The sequence below is a fragment of the Perissodus microlepis genome, chromosome 12 (genome assembly GCF_051167445.1).
Source record: "Perissodus microlepis isolate ML-2025 ecotype Zambia chromosome 12, ASM5116744v1, whole genome shotgun sequence".
Classification (NCBI taxonomy): Eukaryota; Metazoa; Chordata; class Actinopteri; order Cichliformes; family Cichlidae; genus Perissodus; species Perissodus microlepis.
The window spans coordinates 26,813,883-26,826,056 of record NC_140472.1 but is presented as its reverse complement, the minus strand read 5'-3'; the positions used below and the strand labels follow the sequence as shown (position 1 = coordinate 26,826,056).

The following is a 12,174-nucleotide window of genomic DNA, read 5'->3' as shown; positions in this document are numbered from 1 at the left end:
TCGGTGGTTTCTCAGTCAAAAGTAATGCCAGCAAAATACTGATATCATCCTGACTTTGTTCGCATTCTAAACACTCATACTTTCAGTTAAAGGCTCAATGGGGAAATTATTTCTGTGTATTTTAAGTCAGTTTAATGTCCAACTTATAAGTTAATAAACTACAAAAAATACAATAAGTCTTTGGATAATTTAACCGAGACATAAATGGTAAAATTTCCTCTGTTTTCTCCACTGATAACCTTGCATGCCTCAACATAGCCACCTATAAAGGACACATAGACAATAAAGTGTGGGAGAGACTACACGGGATTCCATTATCAATTATTCTGATGATTAATAACGCGATTATTGAACTTATATTCCTAGTATCAGAAAATTGTTACATGCGGTCGCTCCACTTTCCATCCTAAGTACTGTTTATCGATTCAAAATTGAATAAAAGCTGAAAAGCTTTGTTTAAATGGTGTTACATATAGCAGGTAAGCATTTCCTTGGGAAAGAGGTGCACTGCACAAGGACGTCCATAAATTCACTTTGCCTGGTAGACACTGCCCCCATGTGGCGCTTTTTTGTTTTGTCTCTCAGTGAAAGTGTGTGAATCCTTTACATTACCCAAAGTGCTATTGGTACAAATAATATAAATGAAAACGATTAAACATCGGGGGGTGTGTGTGTGTGTTGGGGGGGGGGGGGGGGGGTTCTTAATAATAAGTGGCAAAGATAAGGGAATGTTTTTTAAAGTGTGCATCTGTGTCACAACTCAGTCACTTTTTAATTCACTCAACATGAAATGAAAAGAATACTATTTTAGTGAATGGCCTTATAATAAAACAAATGACATTTTTTAGTTCAAAATATGGTAAGTTAATCATACGTCCTGGTTTATGTGGGACTACACAGCATTTTTATCCCTTGTTCTCCTGTCCCACATTTTGACTCATTGTCTCATATCTGGACTGACTCTGCAGGACACTTTTCTGAAGTCTGACTATTACCCAACGCGTGTGAAAAAAGCAGGGACAGCCTTTTTATTACATTCAAGTGAAGGATAGCATATCTGATGTTATATCCATCAAAACAGTCACCCAATCCACAAGCTTTGCAGATACTGATGAATATAATGGCATTTACCAGAAAGAAAATAAAATGCCAGCATTTACTTTTTCACCTTTTCACTGAAAACACGACATCCAGATGAAGCGAATCAGCGTTTGGTTCATCTGGCACAGAGTTTTCTTCTCTTTTTCTAGAATATTTTCCAAATTTTGAGAAAAGAGGTGGATGGATACGAAAATATGGTGTGAAGTGACAGTACATGTCTGTCATAAGTGGCTAAATATCACTAAAATTGACACATAAGCCTCACAAAAGGTATGAAAATCTGACAACCTGCACAGTTTGTTGTATTTTTATTTTAAAATGAGAACTCAAAACTTGTGCTTGTCCCATATTGTCTTTCACAAGCAGTGCTTGTTCCACATTTAGATTTTTGATCACTCTGAGCTCAGGCAGTAGAGTAAGTCTGCTTTGAGCCATGTAAGGTTTGTGATTCTGGGTTTCTCTCCTGGATGTGGATATGGATAGGTGTCCTTGAAAGTCCTGATGGTCTTTACTTCTGGTGCTGTGTTATCTCAACCACTATATACCTACAGGCCACCAGGGGTCTCTCCACTGACATTTGAGTGAGCCAAATTCCAGAAAAAAAGAACATTACTAGACACGTATACGTTTACACATGTTTGAAATTCTCTGTAGATGAGATCAAAAGCAATGTTATCCTTTGGACTCTTCTTACCACTTTTCCACAACTTACAGACTTGTCCACGGGACATCCATTTCACCTTTCTTTACTGACTTCAGGGAGGTTTCCTTAATAGCACATCACATTAAATATTGAAGAAGGATGTAGTCTCCAGAGATATAAATAACTTCAGTATTCAGCTTCCATCACATAAGCAGACTTTTTACATTGATATAACATAACTGCATTGCGTGAGCTCTAATCGTGCTTTGCTCTAGATAGTTCTTACTACTTTTATCCCGCTAATTTGAAGTTTTGCCCACGCATAGTTTTCTTTGCAGTCTTTTTGGGGAAGGTGATAGGATGAAACCATATTTGCATAGGGTGCCATAGAGCTAGCAATACTCTGAGGCTTCTTGATCTTAAGTTCGATTTCCTTTGCGTGAAAGCTGTTATGCACCTGCATATGCATTCTTTCTTCTTCTTCGGATTAATAGCCACGTTTAGGAACCAGTCTTTCACTCTGATGTATGCTTATCATGTGATCTCTTCTCATTCATTATGCATAGCGTGCTATATTATGCCAGAGTTTGTTTTAGTCTGCTCGAAAGCTCGATAACATTGTAGAAAACTGCAGCTGAAGCTGAAAGATGTGTTAGATCTGCGTGAACACCAGTAATCTGATGGAATGTAAATAAGTACAGGATGTTTTTTTTTTTCCAGTTGACATGACATTAATATTCCATGATCGATGCTGCCAGAACTGTCCGCTTCCTTTGAAAAGGACATGTGAGCCAAATGTTTAATGTTACATAATGATTTAATAATCTATAGCTCTCTGTATAGTCCATAATCCTTACTTTGGCGTGTGGCTGTAACGCAGATTAGGATGTGAGAAAATCTATTCATCTTCAGTGTCAGGGGATTATTTTACTATTAAATCATATGATTCGGAGTAAAAACATAAACAGAAATCATCTCTGAAATCTACTTAAAATTAAATAATAATAAAGAAACAAAAAGGCAAATTTAGCGACATTCAGCCTCACAGTGAAAATAGACAACCCATGTGTTTGGTCATGTGACCGCGATGCGTGCGCAAAACGACGTGCGTGACGTAGCGTGGAAGGCTTCGTAACAGTTTCCTCAACCAAACACTCAACTGATATTGTGTGATAAAAACTGGAAGTCTGCCGGTGGAAGAAGGAGCTGTTTGTTGAGAAATACACTCACCAACCCGGCGACCCTCGTCTTCTGAAACAACCGGAGACTCTGCTGCACTAAAAGTTGGTTCAGTGGCGAAGAAGGCGGCTACATTCTGCCTGTAAACCCTCCGAAAAGGGCTGGTTTTTATTTTGCTTTGACTGTCGAAAGGCGGGGGATACGAAGCGACGTACGGTGAAAATCCGTAACATTTTCGACTCACTGAAGAAAACAGAAAACAAAAAACGGAATTGCTACAGAGCCAGTTCGTGCTGCTGTGACTGGTCAGCGATAGTACATGGATTATCTGGTAAGTACGTGAAATGAAATGCCGTGGGGTTCCTTGTGCCAATAAGAGACCGCTTTGAACGTTTGTTTTCCTGGCAGTTGGGCTCCCAGTGAAGCTGTTGGTGTCACGCAGGTGTGTGACCTTTTAACAGCCAGGTGTTTGTTACTATTAACTAATTTTGTGTTTAACTATAGGCGTGGTGACACGTGTTGTTTTATGCTAATGTCAGGTTTCTGTTGTAGCCTCTAGGTTTTGCCTGGTAGCTGTTTCTAGCTGTTCGACACAAGTCTAGCCATCTAGCTGCACTCTTCAGGTGTTTCTAATGTGCCACGAAGCTGCCATGCTCCACAAAACTCGCTGCTGCTGGGGATAAAGCTGCACTATGTTGGATTTGGAGTCAAGCTGTCACTCGAAGTGACAGTTTGTCACTGGGTTGAGAAATTAGTTCCCCTGCATACTTTTAATATCTGTGATTAAAAACAAAAAGAAGAGATTTATTTCAATCCGGACTAGTGCACCAGCTTTAAACCGTGAGATTATGTTTTTTGGGTCTTTGCCCACATTGTAGGAATGGGATGGGTGCTGTTGAAACAGTGCAACAATGGAGAGGAAGCTGTAACTGAAGGCTTTCCCTGGGAATTTATGAAGCCGGAGGAAAAAGTGTACACAAACAATGTGCTGTCATCTCACATGGGGGACATGACAGTGTGAAATGCAAAGGAACTTGCCCACCCAGTGTTATCAGCTTGTTTATAGTGGGCCTCCCAAGATGTGACCGAAGAGGAACTTCGAACTTTGGCTTCGCTGGGACTTTTCTTGAGCAAAGATGACAAAGTCTTATCCAGCAGCTGCCACCAGAACAGCTGTACTGTTAATGTCTACCTTGCTTGTGGCTTCTGTGACACACTTTTAGTTTACTTGGGTTATACTGTAAACTCTGTTAGATGGTAATGGAAAGTTCTTGGTATCAAAGGGTGAAGGTACAGCTGTCAAAAATAGCAATGTGTCATGAAATTAATGTCATCTGGCTTGCCTTAGCCTCCTTTGTTTTTCTGATGTAAGGTTTTTTTTCTGCAAATAAGCATTTTTTAAGTGCTGTTTAATGTACTAAAGCTTAAAATACACTTTTTTTTAATCAAATGTGCAGACTCCTCTGAAGTCAGGTAACACAGACTCCTGCCTCAGTTATATGAGGACCAGTCATCCTTGTATGTGTAGTAATCCCCTCAAAAGGACCATTTTGAGCCAACAAAAACCCAGCAGGTGCGTCACAGACATGACAGCATTTACAATGATTTCATATCATTTTGTAACAACTGCACGAAAAGCAGTCTGCCATATATTCTCCTCATCATAAAGCACAAAGTAAAATTACCCCTTTGTACATATTGACAGGAATGTAAACACTTTCCAGCTTACGTGCTTGACGGATTTAAGATTTGGTGTGACAAATAGTTTTGTGCAGAAAGCACAGCTGTAACTGTGGGCTGTTGGAGCTGAGTGCTTGGCTGTCCTCTGAGGTCAGGCACTCAATAGGCGCAGGGCCTCCTTTCCTGCTGTGCAACACTGGAGACCTGGCACAAGCCTAGGCCAGAACTGCGTCTCTTTCACTTTCCTATATTAATTTGAATGTGTTGCTAAACTTTTAATAAGTTATTCTAGTCTTGCTTCCTGTTCGGGCTTTTTGGTAAGGTTTTGCATCAGGTTTTGTGTACAGCGGTAGCGCAAATAGGAATGGAAGCTGACAGTTACTGCACATTGCTGGGAAATAACTGTGGTTTGAGCTTTGACAGTAGTTGAGATGTGGTGTATTCAGTTGGGAGCTGGAGCACGTTGAAGAGGCTGTACTTCTGCAAGGTCAGCATTGTTTAAAAAAAAAAAAAAAAAAAAAAGAGACCATACTGACCTGCTACATCCACGTAGGAATTTGGTGCTAGTTGTTGCCATGACGCAGTCTTACCATGGTACACTTGTAATGTTTGGCCTTTGGTTTGATTGTACAGCATATGTCTTTAATTACTTTAATTACTGTCTTCCCCATGTGATGTTTTTGTGTAATGTATGTATGGTCGGAGGGTAAGATGGCGCCGCCATTGCGTGCAATAGGTCGGCAGCCTTATGAAATTTCCCCTTGTGGGACTAATAAAGTATATCAAATCAAATCAAATCAAATCAAAATTGAGAATTTCATGCACAAGTTGGAGTTTATTTTGGATTTTCTCTAATCCACACATGTTTAAAAAGTATACATGCACTCTCAAATAAATTTGTGTCCCCACTAATATTTGGTTAAATGTCCCTTAGCAAGTTGTACCTTAACCAGAGGCTTTTGGGAGCCATTAACAAGCTTGTGGCATAATTGTGGCATAATTCTAGATGTATATTTAATCACTCTTCTTGGCACATTCGATAGAGTTCATTTAAATCTAGGACCCCCCCCCCCCCCCCCCAAAAAAAAATAAAATAAATAAATAAATAAATAATTAAAGTGCATAATTAAAATCCTAACATTACCGTGACATTCATTCCCACGATGAGTGTGTGGAAAGTTTTGACCACAGCTGTCTGTGAAAACACAAACATGGCAGTACTGTTAGTTGGCTATAGCTCACACAAGAACATATAAGGTTATTTATAATGGTATTCTAGCAGACATGACCTTTTTAAATAGAAATTTGCTTATTAGACTGTAAGGCTTTATGTATTATTCATGTAAGAAATATTTTATCTCAAAAGTTGGGAAATTGCTGTGTTACATCAGCCAGCACATTAAATACAACTTTTAACAACAAAGCTAAAAAAAAAAAGTATAATAAGGCAAAGTAGCTCAAAAAAGTAAAAAGGGTTTAATGAAGAAAACTCTTAATATAACGAACTAGGGAATAATACAGAAACATCAAAATATGTGGTGTGAGGTAAGAATTATTTTTCTGTATTTGTCCTTGTGACAGCGGTCTGAGGGAGTGCTCATTCGTCTCATCTATGGGTGTGGTGAGATTTACAGCTTACACATTTTCCCTCAGTCTTACACAATATTTGCCTTTTGTGATGACGTATTTACTTCCCATACACGAATGAATAAACCCTCATGGACTGACCTTCTGGTGAAAACTTTGCTGTGTACTTTACAAAGACAGATCTGTAATGTTGTAATAAATATTGACGTTGTTTAATGTCAAACAACCAGCACTTAAAAAAAAATTGAAGTTATGCAAAGACTCTGTGACAGTGACTGCCAGACATTCATCCAATATTTTATCCTTTCATATATGTAATGTTGTTAATGTTATGTTGTTGAGCTGATATGATTTTGACACAATTGGATTTAAAAAATAAAAAATAAAAAATCTGTAAATTAATTGTGATGGTTGTCGTTAAACAGTTGTTGTTTACCATCCTTATCAAATGGAAAGCCTTGATACTTGAGTCATACAGTCCTGATCAAAAGTTTAAGATCACTTGAAAAATGGTAAAAAAGTCATATTTTGCATGTTTGGGTTAACAACGTGTCAAGTAGAGCTTCAATATGAAACAAGAAGAAATATGAGTGAGAAAAAACATTTTTTTGAGCATGCAGTTTATTGAAAACAATGCTTGAACTGAAACAGGCTGTTTTATACCCTTCAAATGTTTAAGACCACATGCCTTTAAAAGGCCAAATTTGTGCAAAAATGTGGATTCATTGTCATTTTCTGTCAGGTAGTCACACTGTCATGACTTTCTGATGGCAAAGGCAAAGAAAGTTCCCTTTATGAACGTAGTTGGGCTGTTAAACTGCATAAGCGGGGTCTCTTGCTGTGCGCTATCGCTGCTGAGGTGGGATGCAGTAAGACAGTCATTTTTATTTTATTTATTTTTATTTTTTATTTTTTTTAAATGATCCTGAAGGTTATGGAACAAAAAAAGTCAAGTGGAAGACACCCAAAAAATTCTACCAGCACTGAGCCAGAGGATGCAATTGGCTATCCGTCAAGACATTGGACGTTCCTCGAACCAAATTAAGGCCGGTACTGGTGCCAATTGCAGCCCCATAACTGTCAGACGGCATCTGAGACTGAAGGGCTTCAAAAACAAAAAACGTCTTCAAAGGCCTCGTCTCCTCGAACACCACAGAACTGACCGTTTGGCCTTTACAAGAGAGCACCAAACATGCGACATTGAAAGGTGGAAGAAAGTTTTATTCTCTGATGAAAACATTATTTTATCTTGATGGTCCTGATGGTTTCCAATGCTACTAGCATGACAAGCAGATCCCACCTGAGATGTTTTCTACGCGCCACATTGGAAGGGGCGCCATAACGGTGGGGTGCTTTTTCCTTCAGTGGAACAATGGAGCTTCAGGAGGTGCAGGGGCATCAAACCGAACGGCTGCTGGCTATGTCCAGATATTGCAGAGAGCATCCCTAATGACTGAGGGCCCTCGTCTGTGTGGTAACGACTGAGTCTTTCAACAGGACAAGGCTACAGTACATAATGCTCGCAGGACAAGGGACTTCTTCCAGGAGAATAACATCACTCTTTAGGACCATCCTGCATATTCCCCTGATCTAAATCCAATTGAGAACCTTTGGGGATGATGGCAAGGGAAGTTTACAAAAATGGACAACAGTTCCAGACAGTAGATGCCTTTTGTGCGGCAGTTTTCACCACATGGAGAAATGTTACCACTCGCCTCATGGAAATGTTTGCATCAAGCATGCCGCAACAAATTTTTGAAGTGATCAACAATAACAGTGGAGCTACTCATTACTGAGTTCATGTTTGGAACTTTGATTTCTGTTTTGGGGGGGGGTTTACAGGTTTTTTGGAGGTGTGGTCTTAAACTTTTGATCGTCTGTAAAACAGCCTGTTTCAGTTTAAGCTTTGTTTTCAATAAACCACATGCTCAAAAAAATGTTTTGTCTCACTCCTGTTTCTTCTTGTTGCATGTTGAAGCTCTACTTGGAACCTAAAGTATGTTTGTTTGTTTGTTTGTTTGTTTGTTTGTTTGTTTGTTTGTTTGTTTGTTTGTTTGTTTGTTTTTTCTTTTCCCCAAGTGGTCTTACACTTTTGATCGGGACTGTATTTGGTTCTTACCATAATTAGAAGGTAACACAAAGTAAAACTTAAGGCCTTAGTAGTAGTATTTGCAGTTTGTAAAACTAAACTACTTATGAGATGGGCACAGTGGCATGGAAAAGTTTCTACGAATACTTAATATGAATACATAACCTATAAAAGATGACTTCATGGAATAACCTTTTTCTTTTACAATCTCAACATAAAAAATGTTAAGGTTTGGGCACCCTACACTTGAACTGGCAAGTCTCATACAGCTTGAAAAGAGTTTTTGTAATTCAGCTAAGAAGCTCTCTGTTTGGGCAAAAATCCATTAAAAACAATCTTCATGGAAAAGACTTCAAGTTATGTGAAACCTTCAGGCTATCTTAGATGCACTCCTCTTTAGAGGCCTGTTTATATACTTCTGATAATATTTAGGTCAGGGGACTGTGGGGGCCATGGCAAAACTTTAAGCCACTTGTGATGTGTTTAAGATCATTATCCCGCTTTATAAAACATACTGTTGTGATGTTTGCTTCCATAGTTAGCTGGTATTTAACCGAATACATTCTTCCAACTACCAGTAAAACATTGTCTGTACTACTAGCTGCAACACAAGCTTAAACTTTAATCGATTGTAAGCTCACTCTCTAATCTCGCCCTTAAAAGTTGAAGTGTTCTTATTTCAGCCACTAAATTCTGTTTTAATTTCATCAGTGCACAGTCTTGTGTAAATGTTAATTTCCACCCTTTAATGCTTAATTTTGCAGTGAGATGCCTTCTACTTAATGGGTATACATGACATTATATATAATATAAAGTCATGTATACCAGTCATGTATAATATTGTATTTATAAAGCTTTGAAATGTTCATGCATTTGCCTTTCCTTGTGTAAATTCATTTCTTAATGTCTCACAGTTTATTAAGAGTTACCTGCAGGGTACTTTTTCCATTCATTTTTCATTCAAAAATTCTGTGAGAATTTTTTCTTCTTGCTTTTTACCTTTTGGAGATCACTTCATCTTATGCTTAGAAATTTTGAGCAAACTTTTGCATTTTACTGTTAATACACTAAAGGATTTACTGAAGGACTAAACACCTGTATCCATGTTTTGTTCGCAGTCCAACCCACTGCCATTATCTTTCCCTGACAAGTTACTATTTGACATGCATAGCCACAACTGCAACCTGGTGAGTGAGCCAGTCAGTAGGGAAATGGTGTGTGTGCATGTGACATGGACATTAACTTTTATTTTTCTTGTATTAAAGGTCTACGGAGTAATGGATATGACAGAAACAACCGCATTATACTGCTAACACAACTGGCTCTTTGCAAGCATGTGCACAAACAGCATGCTAACGCAAAGCTAGTGAAGAACGCGAGTAATGATAACTGAGTGGATGCCATCCCTAGCCTAGCAGTCAGAATCTAAACTTCCACAGGCTTGTAGCATTGTAGCCTCCATTTCTAACTGTGTGTGTGTCAATTTTGCTTTGTGTCGTTGGCTTTTCAAACAAACGCTAAAATAAAAATCGATTGTACGTCCTTCAAAGGATAGGGACTTCTGTCGGTGTGTCTGACTGAAGCATAAGGTTTATATTCTGTGATGGTCATAAACAAGAAAGTAATGTTTAACTGTGTAACTGATTACTTTCTCTGGGGAGTAATGAAGTAAAATGCTGCTTTACTTTTAGGAAAGTTAATGTATAATATGTTAATTTTTGGACTGGAATAAAATATCGATATGATATTTCTTGTCACATGTTGGGTAGGTAGGAGGGAGAGCAGGTCATCTGTTAATTGGAAGGTTGGTGGTTTGATCCCTGGCTGCTTCAGTTCAGGCCAAGATACCAACCCTAAGTTGCTTTCCAATGCATCAGTTGGAATATAAATGTGTTTAAATGTTAGATAGAAAGCACTTCTCCAGAGAAAAAGTGCTTGTATGAATGGGTGTGAATGAGGCATGTTATATAAAGTGCTGTATAAGTATCAGCCCATTTAGATGAGTTATTCTGACTCCTCCAAGTCACTGAAGTTAACTAACCTGCAGTGAAGAACACGAAACTCACAAATGCAGGCTTAAGGGAAAGCTATACTTCCTGTTCACTGTATTGTGATACCATGGATCACATGAGATGTCTTCTGATGATTGCTATCGTTACACTGAAAGCATTTTGGTACATGATCCCACTAGCTTACAGGAATTAAAAGCTCAAATGATGCCTTGGGTGTTTTGGAGATTTCACGAGGGTACAACAGGCAACATTTTTGAATAAAACATTTAAAATAGCCATGCTTTTGTTGACGCAGTCAGCATTAGGATCACACCTTTATGAAAATATATTGAAGCTTGCATGTGTTTTGGCTCAGAAGAGCTCCTTTCCAAGGGCACACAGCAGGCTGTGGCAGATTGACATCTCACAGCTGAAGCACAGAGGAAAGAGAGCTGATGGGAAGTTGTTGGCAGAATGAATATATCTTGTTGGCATATGGGACACAAGGCTGATGTTTTGTCCCCTGTCTGACTGTGTTACACACCTCACTGACGCTGGCAAAGATCTGTGCCAAGTTTTTTTTTTTTTTTTTTTTTTTTTTCTTTTCTTTTCCAGAGGCAAACAAAAATGACCTATTGTATCCAGATAAGAAAACTCAAAATGTTTCAGTAGGGTATATGCTTTTTTTATTGTTCGGTCGGTATTAGGCTAATCATTTACTTGAGCCAACAAGTTTGAGTCAGGTTTCACTTGGAGGGTTTATGTAAAGTTTGGTTAAGGTGTTCACTGATCGTAAACCTGCATGTTTTTTGTCCTTCCCATCTGCTGTTTAGCTCATTGTGTTATGGAGAGGACCACTGATCAGTATCTTGGAATGGATCAAGATCAGTGTTGCTGTTAAGATAATGGATCATAATCCAATACTGGCACTTTGACTTCCTTTTTTATCTTGACTTCCACTGATATGTTGTCTTGAGTTCCACTTCCTTTACTCTGTCTCAGTCCATAAATGATATCATAGCGTTGGGTACGACGAAACATTTCTTTACTGGGGAAAATACGCTCCTGGATTAAGGAAATGCAAATGAGTTTGTTGTTTGATTTATACTCATTTTACTTGAAAAATAAAAAATGGCTTGGTCTATCAAACCATTAAATACAGCTTTATTACCAAGATTTCGATTGTACAGTTCATCTTACTGACCTACAATCATTGGATAAAGTGCTTTACAATGGGCCATCATAGACTGTCATATAACTAATCCCAATACAGAAGGTGGTGTCTGCTATAACAATTGTGACATGAATATGAATTGAATATACTGTATTCAACAGGATTTTGATTTATTTATTTAGCACTTTTTGAAAGTGACTTTTTGAAACACTTTACAAAAAAATCAGATTTCTGATCTAAAGTTGCACCGTTGCTTTTGTTTTTAAATTAATGAAGAAAAAGGACATTGTAATTTGAGAACAACTAGATGAAAAGTTGTTTTGTTGACTTTGGGATTGTTTGTAGGCTTAAAAAAAAATTCCATGACAAAATCAGCCAGCCACTACTTGACCCTCTGAAATTGATTATTTTTGTACAATAACTTCATGTTATGAAGCCGTGCAAAATTCTGCCTTGAAAGTAAGATTTTTTTTTTAGTTTGTTTGAATGGCAGGACCTTGAAGTACAGATGTGGGTCACTCTTAAATTTGACAGCATCTTTTATTTTTTCCAGAATTTGTGAGCCCTCCTAAGCTCGTAGCCATGTTACATTTTCAGGGCTGAAAAACATTTCTTTCTGTTGAAAGAAATCCAATCTAAGCAGTTTTACTCCAAATGCCACAGTCTAATGCCAGAATCTTTTCCTCAGCAGAATTATTTATCTATAATCCCTTTTACACGTCAAAATGAA

The 12,174-nt window shown here is 38.2% G+C and overlaps 1 protein-coding gene across 1 annotated transcript in view; it reads left to right on the top strand.

Moving 5' to 3' along the window:
• The first annotated feature begins 2,845 nt into the window (after positions 1 to 2,845).
• The window catches only part of LOC146376458 (ADP-ribosylation factor-like protein 15), a 99,398-nt gene continuing 90,069 nt past the window's right edge, over positions 2,846 to 12,174 (top strand). Inside the window, exon 1 of the mRNA XM_084947171.1 lies at positions 2,846 to 3,254. Coding sequence (XP_084803297.1) covers positions 3,243 to 3,254 — 12 coding nt within the window. The 5' untranslated portion in view covers positions 2,846 to 3,242. The remainder of the gene's footprint in view (positions 3,255 to 12,174) is intronic.